Source organism: Dendropsophus ebraccatus, chromosome 3 (assembly GCF_027789765.1).
Source record: "Dendropsophus ebraccatus isolate aDenEbr1 chromosome 3, aDenEbr1.pat, whole genome shotgun sequence".
Classification (NCBI taxonomy): Eukaryota; Metazoa; Chordata; class Amphibia; order Anura; family Hylidae; genus Dendropsophus; species Dendropsophus ebraccatus.
Genome location: NC_091456.1, coordinates 117,221,399 through 117,246,575, shown reverse-complemented (window position 1 = coordinate 117,246,575; position 25,177 = coordinate 117,221,399). Strand labels below are relative to the sequence as shown.

At 43.0% G+C, this 25,177-nt stretch overlaps 1 protein-coding gene across 6 annotated transcripts in view; it reads right to left on the bottom strand.

Moving 5' to 3' along the window:
- Positions 1-25,177, bottom strand: part of SEMA6B (semaphorin 6B) — a 683,939-nt gene that overhangs the window by 23,641 nt on the left and 635,121 nt on the right. For all 6 annotated transcript variants that reach the window (XM_069964532.1, XM_069964533.1, XM_069964531.1 and 3 more), the window contains one exon: positions 21,547-21,605. In XM_069964532.1, the coding sequence (XP_069820633.1) occupies positions 21,547-21,605 (59 nt within the window). The remainder of the gene's footprint in view (positions 1-21,546; positions 21,606-25,177) is intronic.

The window sequence follows — 25,177 nt, the reverse complement described above, 5'->3', positions numbered from 1 at the left end:
AACTCCCTGTGTTGCCAAAGCAGTGAAACCCCCCCACAAGTGACCCCATTATGGAAACTACACCCCTCAGGGAATGTAAAAAGGGATGTAGTGAGCATATGGACCCCACTGGTGACGGGCACAAATGTGGAACAAAGTGGCGTGAAAATGAAATATAAAATTTTTTACACTATAATGTTGGTTTAGCCTTGAATTTTTCATTTTCACAAGGGGTTAAAAGAGAAAAAAAAAAACACACACAAAATGTGTAGAGCAATTTCCCCCGAGTCCGTTAATACCCCACATGTGGACATAAAGTGCCAATTGGGCGCAGGACAAGCCTCCAAAGGGAAGGAGCGCCAATTGGCTTTTGGAAGCTAGATTTCACTGGAATGGATTTCATGGGCCATGTCGCATTTACAGAGCTGTTGTGCTGCCAAAACACTGGAAACCGCCCACAAGTGACCCCATTCTGGAAACTACACCCCTCAAGGAACCTAACAAGGGGTGCAGTGAGGATATGGACCCCTTGATAACAGGCACATTTGTGCCGTAAAAGTGAAAAAATTAATTTTTTCACTTTCACATCACATTGTTCCACATTTGTGCCCGTCACCAGTGGGGTCCATATGCTCAGTGCACCCCTTGTTAGATTCCTTGAGGGGTTTAGTTTCCAGAATGGGGTCACTTGTGGGGGGTTTCCTGTGTTTTGGCAGCACGAGGGCTCTGTAAATGCGACATGGTCCATGAAATCCATTCCAGTGAAATCCAGCTTCCAAAAGCCAATTGGCGCTCCTTCCCTTTGGAGGCTCGTCCTGCGCCCGCTTGGCACTTTATGTCCACGTATTTCCGTACTCAGGAGAAACTGTGCTACACATTTTTTTTTCCTTGTATCCCTTTGTGAAAATTAAAAATTGAAGGCTAGAACAACGTTTCAGTGTGAAATTTTTTTTTTCTTTTTTCACGCCACATTTTTCTGAAAATCTGTGAAACACCTGTGGGGTACAAATGCTCATCACACGCCTTGTTACATTCCTTGAGGGGTGTAGTTTCCAGAATGGGGTCACTTTTGGGGGGTTTCCAGTATTTTGGCACCCCAGAGCCTCTGCCAACCTGAAGTGGTACAGTCAAAAATGACCAAATATAAAGGAGGCGTTGAAATTCACTAGGCGCTCCTTTATATAGGAGGCTTGTGGTTGCGTCAAATAGCGCAATAGGGCCACATATGGGGTATTTCTATAAACTGCCGCAACGGGGCAATCAATATTGGGGTGCATTTCTCTGGTAATGGGTTTATAATTATGAAAAATATTGGATTACAATAAAAGCTCTGCACAAAAAAATTTAAATTTCAAATTTCTTACACACTTAGCTTTTATTTCTGCGACTCCCCTACAGGGTTAAAAAACTTTCTGGATGTGCTTTTGCAGAGTGTGGGGGGTGCAGTTTCTGAAATGGGGTGCTTTGTGTGGCTTTCTAATATACAGTCCCCTCAAATACACTTTAACTTAAGTCTATGTATTTTTTATGCGGCTGTAAATGTGCGGATGAAACTACGGCCGTGGGAAAAAATAGACATGCGGCTGAAAACATACGGTCATTTACTTGGAAATCTGGTTCAACTAAAAATAACAAATAAAATCTTAAGAAAGTGATGCAAACACCTCTGGATACATCTGGGAAAGCAGGGAACACAGTTTACATGAATCGCTATTACCGGGGTTTGCGATCCTCTGCAGTATGCCGATGCCTCTCATATTTAATATATTGAATTAATAAAACACATTTTCGTTGTAATAAAGTCGCTTTCATTGTTCAATAATTAAATTTAAACGATTCCATCATTTTGCAATTAAATATACTGTTAAAATAAATATATATATAAATAAATGTATATTTATATATATATTTATTTTTTGACAGTATATTTAATTGCACAATGATGGATTCGTTTAAATTAAATTATTGAACAACGAAACTGATTTTATTACAACGAAAATGTGTTTTATTAATTAAATATTAATTAGTACAGGAAGCTCCATAAGCCGTTAATTCATATTGTCGGCAATAGAGCATTCTGTACTAATCATCACTTTACTTTAATTAAAACATCAAATGTTTCTTCTAATTATGTTATCACAATAGCATTATTAGAAGAAACATTTAGAATTATATGTGCGCTCAGCTGATTGGCTGATCGGCTGAGCGCACGTATAATTAGCGGGTCCGCAGCACAGTGACTTCATTGTGCTGCGGACCAGCTAAGAGGACACAACGGGGTGAGTATAGAGCTCTCCCCACCCCCTCCCCAGCACTGCACCCCTCCCAGAAAGGTAGGGGGGTCATTTAACCCCTTCCTTGCTGGGATGGGTGCAGTCTGACATCAGTCTGGCCCCCAAGGGGTTAAGGGGGATACAATACAACCTCCCTTAACCCCTTGGGGGCCAGACTGTAAGCAGCGATCTGTAAAGATGCTGCATACTGTAAGGAGCACAACACCGCTCACAATGATGGGTGTTGTGCTCCTGTTTGTGTGTTTTTTGTGTGTTTCTCCCTTTTTGTTTTTCAGATATCGGTATCCTGGGGATTACGTCGGACTCGGTGGACTACGTCGATTACCAGCGGTTGTTTTTTTTTTTTTTTTAATAAAATGGTCAATGAGGGGGGTGGGGGTGTTTTTATTTCATTAAAAAAAAATTTTAAACTTGTATCTTGTCTTTATTTCTTTACTTTATAGACTTAGTAGTGGAAGCCGTCTAATAGACGGAATCCATTACTAAGTTGGGGCCTAGTGTTAGCCAGTATAAAATGGCTAACACTAACCCCCTATTATTACCCCAGTACCCAATGCCATCAGGGGTACTGGGAAGAGCCGGGTGCCAGTGGTCCCGGAGCGTCAAAATTGGCGCTCCTGGACCGGATGGCAGCAGGCTGGTAAGATTTAGGCTGGGGAGGGCCTAAACCAATGGCTCTTCCCACCCTGGTGTTACCAGGCTGCTGTCGTTTGGTTTTTAACCCGGCTGGTTATAAAAATAGGGGGGACGCTATGCGTTTTTAAAAAAAAATAAATAATAAAAAAAAAACGCATAGGGTCCCCCCTATTTTTATAACCAGCCGGGTTAAAAACCAAACGACAGCAGCCTGGTAACACCAGGGTGGGAAGAGCCATTGGTTTAGGCCCTCCCCAGCCTAAATCTTACCAGCCTGCTGCCGCCCGGTCCAGGAGCGCCAATTTTGACACTCCGGGACCACTGGCACCCGGCTCTTCCCAGTACCCCTGGTGGCATTGGGTACTGGGGTAATAATAGGGGGTTAGTGTTAGCCATTTTATACCGGCTAACACTAGGCCCCAACTTAGTAATGGATTCCGTCTATTAGACGGCTTCCACTACTAAGTCTATAAAGTAAAGAAATAAAGACAAGACACAAGTTAAAATTTTTTTTTATTCAAATAAAAACACCCCCACACCCCTCATTGACCATTTTATAAAAAAAAAACAACAAACAACCGCTGGTCATCGACGTAGTCCACGGAATCAGACGTAATCCCCAGGATACCGATATCTGAAAAACAAAAAGGGAGAAACACACAAAAAACACACAAACAGGAGCACAACACCCATCATTGTGAGCGGTGTTGTGCACCTTACAGTATGCAGCATCGTTACAGATCGCTGCTTACAGTCTGGCCCCCAAGGGGTTAAGGGAGGATGTATTGTATCCACCTTAACCCCTTGGGGGCCAGACTGATGTCAGACTGCACCCATCCCAGCAAGGAAGGGGTTAAGTGACCCCCCTTCCTGGCTGGGAGGGGTGCAGTGCTGGGGAGGGGGTGGGGAGAGCTCTATACTCACCCCGATGTTGTCTCTTCGCTGGTCCGCAGTCACTGTGCTGCGGACCGGCTCTTTATATGTGCGCTCAGCCGATCAGCCAATCAGCTGAGCGCACATATAATTCTAAATGTTTTTTCTAATAATGCTATTGTGATAACATAATTAGAAAAAACATTTGATGTTCTAATTAAAGTAAAGTGATGATTAGTACAGAACGCTCTATTGCTGGCAATATGAATTAACGGCTTACTGGAGCTTCCTGTACTAATTAATATTTAATTAATAAAACACATTTTCGTTGAAATAAAATCAGTTTCGTTGTTCAATAATTTAATTCTAACGAATCCATTATTGTGCAATTAAATATACTGTCAAAAAATAAATATATAAATATATATATATATATATATATATATATAAATATACATTTATTTATATATATATTTATTTTAACAGTATATTTAATTGCACAATGATGGATTCGTTAGAATTAAATTATTGAACAACGAAAGGGACTTTATTACAAAGAAAATGTGTTTTATTAATTTAATATATTAACTATTAGAGGCATCGGCATTCGGCATCATTGCCGGCTATTTTTGCCTGTCAATCCACGGCCGCATTTCCAGCCGCAAACAATGGTCTTGTTCATTTTTTACGGGTCCGTTTACAATAGGGCCGTAGATTCATACATAGTGTGCACTGTGCAGCCGTATTTCGCACACAGCGATCGGGGAAGATGGCCTGCTATAAATCATAGCAGGCCATCTTAGCTTCTCGGCACGGGGGGTGGTTAACTCCCCCCGTGCTTACGATCGCCGCTATTGGCTGATCAATTCAGACGGCACCGACCGCCATTACTGTAAAAAGTAATGGTGGTCACAGTGCCACCGGCCCGATCGCCGTGAACGGCAAGCCGCTACCGGCCGGCCGTTCACGGCGATCGGGCCGGTGGCACGGCGATCAGAGTCCACAAAAATAGTAAATACCTGCTCTGGACCCCTCAGCTAGGTAGCTGAGGGGTCCAGAGCAGGTATTTGTACATTACTCACTTGTCCCGGGGTCCTGATCGGCGTCTTCCGGGTTTGCGGCGTCCTCCATCTTTCCGTCGGGTCTTCAGCTATGTCTGGCGGTCCCCATCGGCTTTTTTCGGCTCCAGCCTAGTCTTTTTCCGGATTTTGTGCTCTGCTGCCCTCTAGCGGCTGATATGTGTAATACACTTATCAGCAGCTACAGGGATGTTCAGAATGTAGAAAATGTTTTTTGTTTTTTTTTCTATTTTCCGCACCCTATTGCCGCTGAGTGTTGATCAGCATCGCACAAAAGTGCGCTGCTAACAGCAACTCCTCCTTTTTGGCGTAGGGTGTTTTTTTTCTATATTCTACTGCCACGGTCTACTGATAAGTCCCGCACATAAGTGTGGCATTTATCAGCAACTCCTTTGTTGGCGTAGGTTTTTTTTTATACTTACTGTAAAAAAAAACACGTAAAAAACACTACATTACACCACACTACATTGAATAAAGTTTGACACTACACCACTACATACCCCATATACCAATCCCCGTATAAAGATGGCCCCCAGGGTGTTTTCGGCGTCAGAGGGATACGTTATTATTGCCTCCGACACCGAAACAGCCAGTGAGGATGAATGGGGGGATCCTTCTTTCCTCCATTCATCCTCATCATCCAGTGACGTGTCTGGGGGTAGCATAGCGTACGCTGCCCCCCAGACACGTCTTTTCCGCCAGTACCGTCCCAATAAGAGATGACGGTACGAAATTCTACAAACTCTGTGAGAGTACCTCAGGGTACACTTACAGATTTAGGGTACGTGCACACTGCGGAATGGGGAAGGATAACCCTTCGTGCATTCCGCAGCTGGCACCCGCCGGCGGACTAATGCGGGCGCATGTCTCCACCCATGTCATAGACTCCAATCTATGCATGGGCCGATTCCATCGTCCATCCAAAGAATGAACACATTGGACGGAGAGCGGAATCCGCCCATGCATAGAATGGAGTCTATGACACGGATGGAGACGTGCGCCTGCATCAGTCCGCCCGTGGGTGCCAGCTGTGGAATGCACGAAGGGTTATCCTTTGCCATTCAGCAGTGTGCACGTACCTTTAGAGTGTATGAAGGAAGGGACACCCGAATCCAGCCCCCAGATGCCTCCTCCCCCCCATCCTCGGAACAAGTGGGAAGATCGTCCGGGAACTGATCTTCCCACTGCTGGATAAAGGTTACCACCTGTACGGGGATAACTTTTATACCAGCACCCCCCTCTTCCGGTCCCTCGCTGCCTGAGCTACTGTAGCTTGCAGCACGATCCGAACATATCAGAAGTAGTAATAGCGCCCTAATATTTAGCAGCCATGGAGCGGCCCCAGCGCTTCTGGATATGAAGGACCCCGTATCGCACCAGGACAACATTTTCCAGGTGACGTCCCCCACACTGGAGAACGGGAGACCCCAGAAGAAGTGCAGAGTGTGGCGTAACAGGGGGATCAGGAAGGACACCATTTTCCAGTGTGACACCTGTCCTGATCCTCCCGGCCTCTGCATGCTGGATCGCTTCAAGGCGCACCACACATCACTGGGGTTCTTCATTATCTAAATTCTGTCCCTTATTCCTATTTCAGGGGTCACGTTGATCCGGGGATTATTCTGATCGCCATTATGGAGTCGGGAAAATTTTTTTCCCCTGTGATGAGGCTACTGTCGTCTGCCTTACGAGGGTTTTTTGCCTTTCTCTGGATCAACACAGATTGAGTTTGATGGACACCTGTCATTTTTAACCTTATAAACCAATAATTGGCCTAATACCCCCAAATAAATTAGAATTGGCCCTTTTCCCCAGCTAAATAGGTATGGCCGCCATTCCCATTAGAGACTTGCCATGATGCAATTACAAAGCCTCTGTGCTGCCAGGACAGTAGAAACCCCCCACAAGTAGTTTCCAGAATGGGGTCACTTGTCGGGGGTTTCTTCTGTCCTGGCAGCACAGGAGCTTTGTAATTGCGACATGGCCTCCATCCTCCATTCCAGCCTCTAAATGGCACTCTGTCCCTTTCGTGGCTTGCCCTGTGCCCATATGGCACAATATGCCCACATGTGGGGTATTTTCATACTCAGAGGAAACTACCCTACACGTTTTGTGTTCATTTTCTTTTTTAACCCCTTATGGAAATGGAAAAAATCAAGGCTAGACTAACATTTAGTGTAATTTTTGTAAAATTTTTACTCTAAATCATTAATCTTGCCATGATTTTTTCATTTTCACAAGGGGCTAAAAGATAAAAAAAAACACTAAATGTGTAGCGCAATTTCCCCTGAGTACGGAAATACCCCACATGTGGACATAAAGCGCCATGCGGGTGCAGGGTAAGCCTCCGAAAGGGAAGAAGCGCCATTTGGTTTTTGAAGGCTGGATTTGGATGGAATGGATTTCGAGGGGCCATGTTGCATTCAAAGGCCCCTGTGTTTCCAAGACAGTTGAAACCCCCGACAAGTGACCCCATTATGGAAACTACACCCCTCAAGGAATGTAACAAGGGGTGTAGTGAGCATATGGACCCCACTGGTGACGGGCACAAATGTGGAACAATGTGGTGTGAAAATGAAATATTACATTTTTTACACTATAATATTGGTTTATCCTTGAATTTATCATTTTCAGAAGGGGTTAAAAGAGGAGTAGAGGAGGGGTAGAGCAATTCCCCCTAGGTCCGTAAATACCCCACATGTGGACATAAAGCGCCATGTGGACGCAGGGCAAGCCTCCGAAGGGAAGGAGCGCCATTTGGATTTTGGAGGTTGAATTTGGCTAGAATAGATGATGAACGCCATGTTGCATTTACAGAGCCCTCGTGCTGCCAAAACACTGGAAACCCCCCACAAGTGACCCGATTCTGGAAACTACACCCCTCAAGGAATCTAACAAGGGGTGCAGTGAGGATATGGACCCTTTGATGACGGGCACATTTGTGCCATGAAAGTGAAAAAATGAAAATATTCCCTTTCACATCACATTGTTCCACATTTGTGCCCGTCACCAGTGGGGTCCATATGCTCACTGCACCCCTTGTTAGATTCCTTGAGGGGTGTAGTTTCCAGAATGGGGTCACTTGTGGGGGGTTTCCAGTGTCTTGGCAGCACGAGGGCTCTGTAAATGCGACATGGCCCTTGAAATCCTTTCCAGTGAAATTCAGCTTCCAAAAGCCAATTGGCGCTTCTTCCCTTTGGAGGCTCGTCCTGCGCCCCCTTGGTACTTTATGTCCACATGTGGGGTATTTCCATACTCGGGAGAAACTGCGCTACACATTTTGTGCCTTTTTTTTCCTCTTATCCCTTTAAGAAAATGAAAAATTAAAGGCTAGAACAACGTTTTAGTGTAAAAAAATTTTTTTTCTTTTTTCACGCCATATTGTTCGGAAAATCTGTGAAGCACCTGTGGGGTCCAGATGCTCACCGCACCCCTTGTCACATTCCTTGAGGGGTGTAGTTTTCTAAATGGTGTCTTTTTAGGGGTGTTTTTTAGGTTTTGGCACCCCAGAGCCTCTGCCAACCTGAAGTGGTACGGTCAAAAATGACCAAATATAACGGAGGCGTTGAAATTCACTAGGCACTCCTTTATATCTGAGGCTTGTGGTTGCGTCAAATAGCGCAATAGGGCCACATATGGGGTATTTCTATAAACTGCAGAAACGGAGCAATCAATATTGGGGTGCATTTCTCTGGTAATAGGTTTATAATTATGAAAAATATTGGATTACAATAAAATCTCTGCACAGAAAATTAAAATTTTCAAATTTCTTACACACTTAGCTTTTATTTCTGTGACTCCCCTAAAGGGTTAAAAAACTTTCTGGATATGCTTTTGCAGAGTGTGGGGGTCACAGTTTCTGAAATGGGGTGCTTTGTGGGGCTTTCTAACATACAGGCCCCTCAAATACACTTTAAACCTGAACAGGTCCCTAAAAATATCTGATTTTGAAATTTTACTGAAAATTTGGAAATTTGCTGCTAATGTTTTAAGCTTCCTATTGTCTAAAAAAAAATGAAAGATCGTTTAATAAATGCCGCCAACATAAAGTAGTCATGTTGCTAATGCTATTTAATATATAATGTATGTGGTATAACCACTTTCTGTATAAGCAAAAAAGTTTCAAAGTTGGAAAAATGCATTTTTTCACGTTATTTGGTTTTTTTTCATAAAGATTCGTTAAGAGTATCGACTCCAATTTTCCAGAAATGTAAAGAACAATATGTCACGAGAAAACAATCTCAGAATCAGCCGGATAGGTAAAAGCATCCCTAAGTTATTAATGAATAAAGTGACACTGGTCATATTCATAAAATTTGTCTCTGTCATTAAGGCCATTTCAGGCTCTGTCCTTAAGGGGTTAAAGATAGTTTAATAAATGCTGCCATCATAAAGTAGACATGTTGCTAATGCTATTTAATATATAATTTATGTGGCATAGCCATTTTCTGTATAAGCAGAAGAATTTCAAAGTTGGAAAAATGCATTTTTTTACAATTTTTCACGTTATTTCCTTTTTTTTCATAAAGATTTGTTATAAATATCGACTCCAATTTACCAGAAATGTGAAGAACAATATGTCACGAGAAAACAGTCTCAGAATCAGCCGGATAGGTAAAAGCATTCCCAAGTTATTAATGAATAAAGTGACACAGGTCATATTCATAAAATTTGTCTCTGTCCTTAAGGCCATTTCAGGATCTGTCCTTAAAGTGACACTGTCACCCCCTTTGTTCATTTTGACATCTCTACACAGGTGTAAAGGGTAAATTTAGTGTTTTTCATATCTTATTTCATATCATATGTCATGGTGCTTGTTCAAGTAAAAAGTGTCCTTTTATCATCTGCAGATTGTATTAAGTGGGCGTGGCCTCGCGGCACTAGCGCCACATAACCCCGCCCACAACGGCACAATTGGCCCCGCCCCCTCGCCGGCCATTGGAACAGGCTGGCCGAAAGGTCTAGACTCCACCCCCTTTACGTTGGACAACCAATGGGCGTCAAGGGGCGGGGCCAACCGTGCCGTTGTGGGCGGGGTTATGTGGCGCTAGTGCCGCGAGGCCACGCCCACTTAATACAATCTGCAGTTGATAAAAGGACACTTTTTACTTGAACAAGCACCATGACGTATGATATGAAATAAGATATGAAAAACACTAAATTTACCCTTTACACCTGTGTAGAGATGTCAGAATGCACTAAGGGGGTGACAGTGTCACTTTAAGGGGTTAATGTAAAAAAAAAAAGTTAAAATTTTTTTTATTAATAGAAAATCCCCTCCCCTAATAAAAGTCCAAATCACCCCCCTTTTCAGATTTTATAAATATAAATAAATAAACAAATAAATAAACATGTTTGTTATCATGCGTAATTGCCCAAATTATTAGTTTATCACATTCCTGATGTCGCAGGTAAACGGCGCAAGCGCCAAAAAATTCCAAAGTGCAAAATTGCGCATTTTTGGTCGCATCAAATCTAGAAAAATTGTAATAAAGAGCGATCAAAAAGTCGCATGTGCGCAATCAAGGTACCGATAGAAAGAACATGTCATGGTGCAAAAAATTACACCTCAATCAGCCCCATAGACCAAAGGATAAAAGCGCTATAAGCGTGGTAATAGAGCGATTTTAATAAACATATATTTGTTAACAATGGTTTGAATTTTTTACAAGCCATCAGATAAAAGAAAGGTTACACATGTTACACATCGTTGTAATCGTAACGACTTGAGGAACATATATAACAAGTTAGTTTTACCCCAGGGTGAACGACGTACACACAAAACTCCCTGAAATGAAAACAAATTCCTTTTTTTTTCAATTTGACAGTGCAAATGATTTTTTCCGGTTTCACAGCATATTTTATGGTAAAATAAAGTCTGTCATTGCAAAGTACAATTGGTGTCACAAAAAAATAAGGGCTCATGTGGGTCTCTAGGTGAAAAAATGCAAGTGCTATGCCCTTTTAAACATAAAGTGGAAAAGCAAAAGCGCAAAAACGAAAATTGGCTTTGACCCCAGGCTTTCCCCAGGTCCTCCCCCCTCTCTCTCCTTCACTGCTCATTATCAGGAAATCTTGGCTAGTTTACATCAGTTGAGCCCTGTGTAATATATAGAGAGGGGAGGGGGGAGGAGGGAGATTAGTCACCAGGAGAGAGCAGAGAACAAAGGATTACACAGTGGGAGCTGTGTGAAAACTGGTATTCTGAGGTCAGAGATAGCCTGGTAATGTAGCTGTAAATTAACTCTTTGTTGTCCTGTTTTGGTGCCTTACCTCCCTCCACCCCTTCACTCTCCATAGAGAACCATGAAGACAGGGGGGAGAGTCTCAAACTGCTTTTTCATGATAAAAATGCATTTATGCATTTTTCGGCTAATAGACCCAATTACAAAGTTTCTTAAAATCGCCTGATTTCTAAAATTAAATAAAACGACAGTGACACTTTAAAGCGACTCCATACCCACAATCTGACCCCCCCCCAAACCACTTGTACCTTCAGATAGCTGCTTTTAATCCAAGATCTGTCCTGGGGTCCGTTCGGCAGGGGATGCAGTTATTGTCATAAAAACAACTTAAATCCGGCAGCGCTGTGTCTGGGGCTGGGGCTTACATTTGTATATGCATTAGGCTGGCACAACCTCTCTGTCCTTCTTCCCCACCTTCCTCATCATTAGGAATACTCCAGGCAGATTGCTTCCTATTCCCCACCTGTGGCAGCCCGGCACATGGGCTGGATCGTTAATACACCTGTGCAAAGCTCAAACAGCACTAAATATTCCTGGATCATTCCTAATAATGAGGAGGGTGCGGAGGAAGGACACAGAGGTGGTGCCAGCCTAATGCATATACAAATGTAAGCCCCGGCCGTTAGCACAGCGCTGCCGGATTAAAAGTTGTTTTTATGACAATAACTGCATCCCCTGCCAAATGGACCCCAGGACAGATCTTGGATTAAAAGCAGCTATCTGAAGGTACAAGTGGTTTGGGGGGAACAGATTGTGGGTACGGAGTCGCTTTAAGGCCATTTTAGGCTCTGTCCTCCAGGAGTTAATTGACTTAACTTGATCTAATGCATTAGTATACTAAGTACACTGACAGGAAACATACTGTATTAGGCTATGCCTCTGGTACAGTCTAAGGGTCTGTCCACACGTACAGACTCGCAGTGTAAATCTTGCTGCGAGTCTGTCAGGTCCTGGCAGTTTCCTGTCACTACAAACTCACAGCTATGTCATTCTGCTGGCTCCTTAACCCCTTCGGCTCCCGCTCTGCTTTGTCTGTATATACTTTACCTGTCTCCTGCACGGGGTCCTGGCGTCCTAAAGTCCTGCTCTCCAGCCCCGCCAATCAGTGTGTTGCCCAGCCGCAGCCACTGATTGGCTGGGCGGGAGAGCAGGACAGCAAGACCCGTGCAGCGAGGACAGGTAATGTATATACAGACAGAGCAGGGCGGGAACCAAAGGGGTTTTAGGGGCCGGCAGAATTACATATGTATTGAAAGGGACCTGCCAGGACCTGAAAGACTCACAGTGAGATTTACGCTGAAAGTCTGTACGTGTGGACAGACCCTAATACTGATTAAAGCCATGGCAGCCCTGGGAGCATTTTGCAGGCTCCCAGCTGCCATGACAACCATTGGCACACATCAACTGCCGATGGTGACGGGGAACTCCCTCCTCTAGTCAGATCCTTCCCATGCTGGGTGGTAGTGACTACACAGCATGTGAAGAGTTAACCCCTTCAGGACTGGGTAATTTTCTTTTTTGTTCTTTCATTTTTCCCTCCTCATGTTTAAAAGACCATAGCGCTCACATTTTTTCACCTACAAGCCCACTAATTGCGCGCCACTAATTGTACTTTGGAAAGGCAGACTTAATTTTTCTATACAATATGCTGTGAAAAGAGAAAAAAATTATTTGTGCAGTTAAATTGAAAAAAAAAAAAAAAAGGAATTTGTTTTCATTTTGGGTAGGTTTCTTGTTTATGTTACGTTCTATAGTAAAATTGACATGTTATGTATGTTCCTCAAGTCAGGACGATTACAACGATATGTAATTTATATAACTTTTATTTTATCTGACTGCTTTTAAAGAATTAAAACCTTTTAAAACTAAATGTGTTTAAAAATTCCCAGCCTTGTAACACTTTTATCTTTTGGTCTACGGGAAGTGAGGTGTCATTTTTTTGCGCCATGATCTGTACTTTCTATCGGTACCTTGACTATATTTGCAACTTTTTGATAGCTTTTTATTACAATTTTTCTGGATGTGATGTGCCAAAAAAATGCGCAATTTTGCACTTTGGTGGGTTTTTGCGCTTACACCGTTTACCGTGTGAGATCATGAATGTAATAATTTAATAGTTCGGGCGATAAAGCATGCGGCGTTACCAAATATGTTTATTTATTTCTTAATTTTTAATTATAAAATGGGAAAAGGAGGTGATTCAAACTTTAATTAAGGCAGGGTTGTTTTATTTATCTAAAAAACTTTATTTAAAATGTATAACTTTTATTCCCACCCCTGGGGAACTTTTGGTATTATTGCATTGATCTCCCATAGAGATCACTGCAGTATACTTAATATAGCAATGATCGATTAGTTCATTGCTGTATTACTCTGGTCTGCGGCAGACCAGACACATCAATTGGCGAGCCAGGATCAGCCCCAGTGCGACGCTGAGCCCCGGCCGGCTCAGTAGAAGGGATCTCCTGTCCGCGATCGCATCGCGGGGAGGAGGGGGGGGGGGGGTTGAGATCCCCCACTAGACACCAAGGAAAGGGGGACATTATACAAATGTCAGTTTTGAAAGATGCATTTAAATGTATAATTAGAGGCAATCGGAGTAATAGCCACGGTTCTGGGCTACAGATAGCACCCAGGATCGCGTTATTTCAGAGCAGGGTCACTGCGAGGCCCCCCTTGGAACTGCCCCTCCCGCAGTTACGTTCTGATGCAGGAAGAGGTTAAAGGGATATTCCAGTTAACCCCTTAGTGACCGCCGATACGGCTTTTTACGGCGGTCACTAATGGGCCTTATTCTGCTGCCATCAGCTTTTTACGGCGATGGCAGAGAATAAGGCTGCGGGGCCGGGACGGCCCCCACCCCATCCCCCCGGCTACCGGAGGTAGCTGAGGGGTTGGGGCAGTGTGTGGGGTCCGTCTCGGCCCCCCCCCTAACCGACGATCGCCGCTATTCACGTTATAGCGGCGGCCGTCGGTAATGGGGATTACCGGTGCTGCCGCCGCCTTTCATCTCCCCCCGCCGTGAATCTACGGCGGGGGGAGATGAAATAAGTGTCCCCCAGACCTCAGATCAGCCCCCCCCTAGTAGGGCGATCACTAACCCCCCACCCCCGGCGGCCATCATTTCCAAGATGGCCACCGCCATCGCTGTGAACCGACTAATGTCTGTTCACAGCGATGGAAAAGTTAAAATGAATGAAAGCCCCATGCCGGAGGTAGCGGAGAGCATGGGGCAGTCATCGGGGACCCCCCTGTGGGGTCCCGGTACAAGCGATCAGCGGTATATACTATATACTGCTGATTGCTTGTACCATGTGCTCCCGGCACTTTTTATCCCCTGTCACCATGAATAATTGGTGACAGGGGATAAAAAGTGATGTCCCCCCACCCCCCAAGTCAAATGTCACCCCCGTCCCCCAGTCATCCCCCCCTTCCCCATATACTCACCTGATCCTGGAGCTCCGTCCTCCTTGACGTCCTGGCTGGTTATGAAGTGCGCATGCGCTCCACAACCAGCCAACTCTGAAAATTTAAAGTGACAGAGACCAATTTGGTCTCTGTCACTGAACTATGATTACTGAGATAGAAAATATCCCAGTAATCATAGTAATACAGTGAAAATGAATATATAAAGTACAAAAAGTGACAAACATACAAAAAAATAAAACACACACTTTTTATTATAGTAATAATTGCAGTTTACTCCCAAATTACCCCTAACCCCTCCCCAGATTACCCGTAACCACCGCACGTTGCCCGTAACCACCGCACGTTGCCCGTAACCCCACTGCACGTTGCCCGTAACCACCGCACGTTGCCCGTAACCACCGCACGTTGCCCGTAACCACTGCACGTTGCCCGTAACCACCGCACGTTGCCCGTAACCACCGCACATTGCCCGTAACCACCCCAAATTGCCAGTGACCCCCTCCAGATTGCCCGTAACCACCCCAAATTACATGTACCCACCCCAGATTACCTATAAGCACTTCAGTTTATCTGTAACAATCCCAGATTATCTGTAACCCTGGAGAACAGGAGAACCTGCGTTACAGATTTTGGGGTACGTTTTCTCTCCTGTTCCTCGTCAAATTGAGAAATTTCAAACTAAGCCAACATATTATTGGAAAAATTCGAGTTTTTCATTTTTACTGGCCAATTTTGAATACTTTCCTCTAATACCTGTGGGGTAAAAATGGTCACCACACCCCAAGATGAATTCTGTGAGGGGTGCACTTTCCAAAATGGGGTGACTTTTGGGGGGAATCTATTCTGCTGACACTACAGGGGCGCTGCAAACACACCTGGCGCTCAGAAACTTCTTCAGAAAAATCTGCACTGAAAATGCTAATTGGCGCTCCTTCCCTTCTGAGCCTGGCTGTGTGCCCATACAGTGGTTTATGCCCACAAATGGGGTACCGTTCTACTCAGGAGAACCTGCGTTACATATATTGGGGTGACATTTCTCTCCTGTTCCTCGTGAAATTGAGAAATTCCAAACTAAAGGAACATATTATTGGAAAAATTCGAGTTTTTCATTTTTACTGTCTACTTTTGAATACTTTCCTCTAATACCTGTGGGGTCAAAATGCTCACCACACCCCAAAATGAATTCTCTGAGGGGGTGCACTTTCCAAAATGTAGTGACTTATTGGGAGATTTTACTCTGCGGACACTACAGGGGCTCTGCAAACGCACCTGGCGCTCAGAAACTTCTTCAGCAAAATCCATTGAAAAAGCTAATTGGCGCTCCTTCCCTTCTGAGCCCTCCTGTGTGCCCATGCAGGGGTTTATGCCCACATATGAGGTACCTTTTCACTTAGGAGAACCTGCGTTACAAATTTTGGGGTACTTTTATCCTCTTGTTCCTCATAAAATTGAGAAATTTCAAACTAAAAGAACATAATATTGGAAAAATTTGAATTTTTCATTTTTACTGTCTACTTTTGAATACTTTCCTCTAATACCTGTGGGGTCTAAATGGTCACCACACACCAAGATGAATACTTTGAGGGGTGCACTTTCCAAAATGGGGTGACTTATGGCAAGATTTTACTCTGATGGCACTACAGGGGCACTGCAAACGCACCTGTCACTCGGAAACTTCTGCAGAAAAATCTGCATTGAAAAAGCTAATTGGCGCTCCTTCCCTTCTGAGCCCTCCTGTGTGCCCATACAGTGGTTTATGCCCCCATATGGGGTACCATTGTACTCAGGAGAACCTGCGTTACAAATTTTGGGGTACTTTTTTTCTCTTTTTCCTCCTGAAATTGAGAAATTTCAAACTAAACGAACATATTATTGGAAGAATTCGAGTTTTTCATTTTTACTGTCTTCTTTTGAATACTTTCCTGTAATACCTGTGGGGTCAAAATGGTCACCACACACCAAGATGAATTCTTTGAGGGGTGCACTTTCCCAAATGGGGTGACTTATGGGGGGTTTTCTCTCTGCTGACACTACAGGGGCGCTGCAAACGCACCTGGCGCTCAGAAACTTCTTCAGCAAAATTTGCATTGGAAAAGCTAATTGGCGCTCCCTTCCTTCTGAGCCCTGCTGTGTGCCCATACAGTGGTTTACGCCCACATATGGGGTACCGTTGTACTCAAGAGAACTTGCATTACAAATTTTGGGGTGCTTTTTCTTCTTATATTTCTTTTGAAAATGAGAAACTTTAATCTAAACATATATATTATTGGAAAATTTAAATTTTCCATTTTTTTACTGCCTAATTGTGAATACATTCCTCCAGCCCCTGTAGGGTTAAAATGCTCATTATACCCCTAGATTAATTCTTTAAGGTGTGTAGTTTCCAAAATGGGGTCACTTATGGGGGTTTTCAGGATACCAGACTTCTAAATCCATTTAAAAAAAGAACTGGTCCCTAAAAAAATCAGTTTTGGAAACTTTCACGAAAATTTTATAATTTGCTGATAAATTTCTAAGCCCCGTAACACCCTAAAAAAGTAAAATATGTTTACCAAATTATGCCAGAATAAAGAAGACATATTGGTTATGTGACTTAGTAACTAATTTATGTGCTACGACTTTCTTTTTTTAGAAGCAGAGAATTTCAAAGTTCATAAAATGCAATTTTTTTTTATTTTTCATGATATTTTGATGTTTTTCACAAAAAACACACAAAGTAGTGACCAAATTTTGCCACTAACATAAAGTGCCATATGTGACGAAAAAACATTCTCAGAATCGCTAGCATACGTTAAAGCATCACTGAGCTATAAGAGCATAAAGTGAGACAGGTCAGATTTTGAAAAATTAGCCTGGTCATTAAGGCCCAAACTAGCTGCAGCACGAAGGGGTTAAACATACGTTTTGATATGTTGCTGCCTATGGTGAGACTAACTATTCATTCCATACTTGTTATTATGTTCTCAGCTGCTGCTTTCTGCAAAGACACAAAAAAACTGTGTGTGAGCCTCTCTCTCTCTGTATCCTTCTCCTCCCCCCTCCATTCTCACACAGCTGATGTAAACAAGTCCCTGACAGGCTTTATCTGCGACACTGTAGCTTCTATGTAATGCTGGGAGGGGTATTCTGAGGTCAAGTTGCTAATGAACTCACTGTGAATAATCCTCCCAAAATTACAAAGTTGCTACAATGTTGCAGATAAAGCTAGTCAGGGACTTATTTACATCAGCCATCTCAGAAGGGAGGGGGGAGGAGGGGGAGACGGCTGATGTAAACAAGTCCCTGACTGGCTTTATCTGCAGCATTGTAGAAACTTTGTAATGTTGGGAGGATTATTCACAGTGAGTGAGGGGGAAAAGCTAATGGTCCTTTTACACAGAATGATTATCGTTAGTTTTTGCACGATAACGATCAAATTCAAATGATAATCGTACGTGTAAACGCTGCAAACAATCAAACGATGAGCGAGAAATCATTCAATTTGATCTTTCAATATGTTCTCAAATTATCGTTGGTCGTTCGCAAAAAATTCGCAGATTGTTCCGTGTAAACATTCTTTCAACGATTTCACCAATGTGTGAGATAGGCTTAAGCGATCGCAAAACAATCGCATTACGATTTTTCCATACGATGTATCGTTCCGTCTAAACGCTGATCGTTATAAAAGAAACATTGTTCATTCAAAATCGTTAATCGTGCGATCGGGCGAATTATCGCTCCTTGTTAAAAATACCATTACACACAGATTTTTTGTTTTTTCAGCAGAAAGCAGCAGCTGAGAATTAAATAAATAATAAGTATGGATAAATTGTTAGTCTCACTATAGGTAGCAACATATCGAAAGTTGTGTTGCTAAAGTACCTCTGTTAGGAAACTCTGTGGCTTCCTCCCTTCCTACCTCAGTTGCTTCTTTAAGCAGACAGAGGTGGGGAGAGGGGAAGCCTCAGAGATCCCTGTAAACCACGACCCCTCATGACACCTCACTGGGGGAGGGTCGATCCTAAAGAACCAATTGAGGTGGGGAGAGGGGAGGCCACAGCAATCGTTAACAGAGGTAACCTGTAAGCAACCTGCATCAGCTAAAGCAATGTCTGCTCTCTGGTTGCCATATGGACTAAAAGTGGGAACAATTTTACTGCTAGGACCGAACTTTCCTCCGTTCCTAGCAGTGTTTACTGTGTGCTCTCATGGTGTCAGGGGGAGCTCCCACACCCTTTCAGATCCTTCACATGCTGGGTGGTGGCTATTGAACATCCAGCATGTAATAGATTAATTGACTGGAACCAGTAGTGTAATTTGGTGGGGGCAAAGGGGGCGGCCACTCCCGGGCCCACACAGGCAGGGGGCCCTCTGAAGAGTTTGACAGTTAATGCTGTCCGCAAAAGCTATTGCTTTTACAGACAGGCTTAACAAATGTCTATTGGCTGTAGGTGGCCCCTGGCCAGCAACCAGTGCTTCTGAGGGGCCCACACAGCTACCGAATGTTGTATCTAACCATTTAGCTGTATGCGCTTGTATGCCAGGATAACATACAGTTACATGCGATAGGGTGATTGACAAGGCGAGGAGAGCATTGGCTCTCAACCCTGCCAATCACTGTTGTGGCCACAAGAGGCCATTCCCTCCCTTAGAGCTGTGGGACAAAAGTGATGTCACTCATGATAAGAGTTGTCATCAGATGACTACAGTTCTGCTTTTGTATATACAGTAGGTTATTTAGTATAGTTGCCTTGAACTGCATGGGATTATTTATTGTTATCACCCAGCATTTGTACTATTACTTTACATTTACTTTATTAGTATTGCAGGTATACCCTTGGGTTGTTGCTAATTTGATCATTGACCATCAGCTATGGTGTAGTCCTCATGCTGCCCAATAGATATTAGACAGATAGATATGAGATAAAGAGATAGAAGAATGGATGGATGGATGGATGGATGGATGGCTAATTAAAAAACAGAAACAGCACCATAGCTTCCTCTATGTTGTTTGTGGTATTACATCTTGGTTCCATTCTCTTTTAGTGGAACTGAGCTGCACTACCACATCCAAGCTTTGGAGGAGAGTGGCACTGTTTCTGGAAAAAGGCAGCTATGTTTTTGCAATGCTGGATAACCCCTTTAAATTTTACATGGTTATTTATGTGAAATGTAGAAAGTCTTTTCCACTGTTCTCAGTCTTCACTATGAATAATGTAGTGAAAAATACACATTATTATTCAGAAAGCATTGTCATCTACTGAGGTTCCCTATAGGTAATTTAATTGGTTGGGGCCCTCTGAGACTCACTCGCTCCCCCTAGGCAGTACCCCTAGCTACGCCCCTGACTGGAACAGACTCTCCTCCATTCCAGGCAGTCATAGCAGGATCCCAACTGTGTATTACAGCATTGAAATACTTTTAGAGATGAGCGAAGCGGGTTCGAGTCCATCCGAACCCGAACGATCGACATTTGATTAGCTGGGGCTGCTGAGCTTGGATAAAGCTCTAAGGTTGTCTGGAAAACATGGATAAAACCAATGACTATATCCATGTTTTCCACATAGCCTTAGGGCTTTATCCAACTTCAGCAGCCACCGCTAATCAAATGCCGAATGTTCGGGTTCGGATGGACTCGAGCATGCTCGAGCTTCGCTCATCTCTAAATACTGTGTATTGCACCACATTCTCTCTTTACATGGCATGGTCTCTTTACCAGGCATGTAAAGGGGTAAAATGTCTGGAATGCAATGCTTTGTGTTTCCAAAAGATGCAGCAGGGTCACAGCTGTGTGTCACAGTCAGGCTTCTGCTGATTGATAATTGGTGGTTTAGTGTAGAAACATGTCCTGTTCGGGCAAAACTGTAATGGCCTCAGTGATTGAGCCCAAGCAGGATGCGGGCAAAACTGTTAAGTAGTTAAATGCCAAAATGCCACACTAACAGCAGCATCTAAATGGATAAATATCAGTCATTAATGATCGGTCTGTGTCGGCTTTGAGCAACGGTCCACGGCGGCTGATAACGGCCGGGAGCGGTGATGTACAGAGAAGGGTCACATCATGACATCTCTCTGTACCCCTCTCAGGGGCGCCATATCATATCAATATATAAATTCATCTCATAATGAAAGTTTAAATCACCCCCCTTTCCTATTTAAAACAAACAAACAAACAAAAAAAACAAAAACATATTTTCATCCATCCCCTCCTTGGTTGAGCTTGATGCACGTGTCTTTTTACTCTATGTAAATGGACATGTGTACTTACTATCTAACTATATTTGGTATTGTTGCATGCATAATTGCCCAAACTATAAAAATATTACATACGTTATCTTGCATGGAATACGGCGTAATTGCAAAACCCAAAGTGAAAAATTAAAGATTTTTAGTCACATCACATCGCAGAAAAAAAATTAATAATTAGTACTGATGCTGCTAATTTTATGGGAAAATTAAGCATGTCATTGCAAAGTACAATTTAAAAAAAAATTAAACAAATAACAGCTCATGTGGGTCTATAGATGATGAATAAAAAGCTGTATGACCTTTTAAACATGTGGAGGGAACAACTAACATTTGCTTGGTCCAGAAGAACTCCAGGGCACATCTAAGGGTGCCTTTACACAGTGATTTATCTGACAGATTTTTGAAGCCAAAGCCAGGAACAGACTATAAATAGAGAACATGTCATAAAGGAAAGACAGATTTCTCCTCTTCTCAAATCCATTGTTGGCTCTGGCTTAAAAAAATATATCAGATAAACCTCTCTGTGTAAAGGCACCCTAAAAATCCTGAGTGAGAAGGGAGTGGGGGAACAAAATAAACAATCTATACTTACCCTTCTTCATGCCCCCACAGCACTGCATCGATGCTCCTGGACCCCCATGGGCTTTCATTAATACATTCTTTACTACATTCTCCCAACCCCCACCTACACAGGATTTTTCATGCTATGGCTCTTGAAATGTAATGATGAAAAAAAGTGCTGTGCCCTTGAGGCTTAAAAAAAATTTGGTCGATTACACTTACCATCACAGTTTCCAATTTGAGATGTTTGTTCTCCAGCAAGGTCTTGCTCATGATGAACCCTGTAAAATATTTAGGCTAGTTAGAAAATTGAGATCTATTATAAAATACCTATAAAGACTGCAGATTTCATTCATTTACCATATGAAGGATTTACAACTGCGTCGGCGCCTGTGCATGGTGAGCTCTTACCTTGCTCTGATGGCCGCTACACCTGCTGGAGGCTAGCGCTACTGTGAGTGGTTTTAACTCACCTTTGATACACTGTTGATAGGTTTAAATAAAGAAAATGTATATATGTTTGGTAACACGGGATTGTGAAGGGTTAATGAGTGTTAATCATTGAATTATTCATTGGCTGATGATCCCTTATATACTATGTTGCGATCCTAGCTATGTATGCTTGAAAAAGACCATTAAAGGGGAACTCCGGATAAGAAAAACTTATTTTCTATTAAAAGTACATTAAAAGTTAAATATATGTGTCTATACAATGTATTACCGTATCTGTACGGTTCTGCCACACTGGTAGCTGATAGAAATCCAGGAAGTGAAAAAAAATAGCCCCTGTGCAAATCCACATTGTCTCCTGCTCCTTCTGCTATCCCCCCTTAGGAGACAAATCTTCCATGCCTCTGTCTCACACTGTGTGTGTTTGCTGAGATCAGGCTGATGATGCAGACAGGAGGCAGGGCGTGATGTCACAGGAGGCTTGGCTGGATCACCCAATCCCCTGAGTGATTCACTATCTCTGATCGACCAGAAGCAGGTGTTGCACTGATTTCTCTAATTGTGCAGAAGTATGCAGTGAAATTAGGGCTGTGTTCACACATGTTGGAGTGTCATTGCAGTACTGCAGCGTATTCACAAAAATGATGCAGTAACACAAGTAAATGATGCTGAACGGCAGAGAGGATCAGAGCCTTATTGTGGGGCTCAACTTCAAAGATAAAAGATGCCTGATCATAATATGTGCGTGGAAATGAAAAGAAAAAAAAATCTAAAAGTTCTTTACTTTATTTTAATATCAGTGTTACAGGTAGAGAATACAGCGTGCTGTGTGGTGTTACAGGTAGAGAATACAGCGTGCTGTGTGGTGTTATAGGTAGAGAATACAGGGTGCTGTGTGGTGTTACAGGTAGAGAACACAGCGCGCTGTGTGGTGTTACAGGTAGAGAATACAGCGTGCTGTGTGGTGTTACAGGTACAGAATACAGCGTGCTGTGTGGTGTTACAGGTACAGAATACAGGGTGCTGAGTATTGTTACAGGTAGAGAATACAGTGCGCTGTGGGGGGTGGGACTACAATGAAATCATAAATTACTGCAAATAATTCAGTAACACAATGAAACTGCAATGTGTGAACACAGCCTAGATGTTCTGCAATAGATTTGGGCGGAGAATGGGCAGGGTGGGGGACTGTGATGAACAGCTGAGGGAAAGCATTGCATTCTGGAACCTGTAGTACTTTGTACAACTGGTAAACCAGGAAGTGCAGAAACACAAAACAGAACAACCCCCACCCCCCAAAAAAAAACAAAAAACAAATGGATTTTTGGTAGTTTCAAAAATGAAATAGATAGGTAAGTAATGCTATATGCTTCTGCAGAAGTTTCATTGTTTTTTAACCTCTACCTGGAATTCCCCTTTTAAGGTTGAAACGTCGCTATGTGTGCCATGCTGGAATGAAGTGTTCCTTTTTTCAATACTACCGCCTATGTGAGATGCTGTTGCCGTGCCATTGGACTTCTACTATATTGTCCCAATAGAACACTGGGACAGGTAACTACTGCATCTAATTTTTCCATTACATATGGACAATTGACTGCAGGGTCTCTGTGGGAAAGTGCTATTGTTTTTTTTCCTTTTGTCCATTATACTTTGTGTCACAGTTTCAATCTCCAACGCGTTTCCTTCAAGTGTGTTGAAATCATCAGGAAGAATGAAGACACGTAGACAAAAGAGAAAGGGTATATATAATGAAAAACAAGGAAAGATATACAGTAGATTACAACCACAGTTGGCTATACGGTGGCCGCTGCATGATCGGGGTAAAAAGAAAGGTAGCTGAGGAGTGGCTCAGTCTACCAGTCGCTCCATGTACTCACACTGTGGGAGCGAGTGGAGGGACAGCAGTGGCTCCTCTCTGCATACTTGTCTTGTGGAGACAATTAAAAACTGCCGGCAATCGCTGTTCAGAGTGTGTGACGTGGCTTACGCCCAATCGTAATGTCACATCCGGTTAGGGTGCATTGACAGCGGCATCGGCTGTAGCCTAGCAGCATCATGAGCATGCGCTCTAGGTACATGATTTCAACTAGAAGTATGGCTATAGGCAGTGAGTCTGGTGCAAGTAATTTAAAGTGTCACTGTTGTTTCATTTTAAGAAACGTTGTAATTGGGTTTATTAGGCAAATATGCCATTATCTGCTTTCAAAAAGACATTTCCCAGGTCCCCCCTCCCTCCTCTCTATCATCCACTGCTCATTATTAGGAAATCTCGACTAGTTTACATCAGTTGGGCCCTGTCTGTTCTATGGAGAGGGGAGGGAGGAGGAAGGAGAAAGGAGGAAGGAGGGAGATTAGTTGGCAGCAAAGAGCAGAGAACAAAGGATTACACAGCAGGAACTGTGTGAAAGCATTTATTCAGGTCAGAGAGGTCAGTGTAGACCTCAGAGGAGATAGTCTGGTTATGTAGCTGTAAATTAACTCTTTTTTGTCCTGTTTTGTTGCCTCATCTCCCTCCACCTCTCCCCTCTCCATAGAGAACAATGAAGGCGGGGGAGGGCTTCAAACTGCTATTTCATGATAAAAATACATTTTTAGCTAATAAACCCAACTTAAAGACAGTGAAACTTTAAGTTCAGAATCAATAATGATGGCACAGGCAATCTAATAAAATTGGTGCAGTTTCAACAACTTAACATCTTAACAGAGGGTTAATATATCATTTTCGCAATTGTTAAGACACAAGACAAGATTGACATCCGTTACCATGGCCATTGTTATGGTTACCATGTTAAGACCTCAGATATTGTATTAGAAGGGAAATCCACTGTAAGATAACCTATTTTCTAGGCATATGAGGGGAATGTAACACTCAAAAACGACCCATATACAAAAATAGAGTGTAGCGGGATGACTAAAATCAACCGATACCTTACAATGCAGTGTATATGACAGACACTGTGAGAAATTAGGATTACAGAAAGCAGGTAAAGTTTAGTTGCTCATTTAGCCCATTTGGAGCTACGGTGTTCAATTGGTAGATCCGCTGGGCTTCTTTGCAGCACCGACCTGTCCCAATCTCCTCCTCTGATGGGGGGGCCTTACTAATTCCAGTCCAATGAACTTTAATTCCTATATGTCACCCCCGTGTACCTGGTGAATGTGTCATGGAATGGGTTTATCCACCTCCTAAGCAATATCCCTCAGGAGCTCACCCACTATCCTCCTGAATTCACGTGTAGTCTTACCCACATATTTCATTCCAAAGCCACAGGTAACTTTGTACACGACTCCACTATGATTCTGATATATTCATTAGTGTGTTCCTTCTGTGGGAGCATAAAGAGGTCTGTTCTATCTTCACTACAAGCCAAATTATATGCCTCACAAAGACATTTGTCTGGGT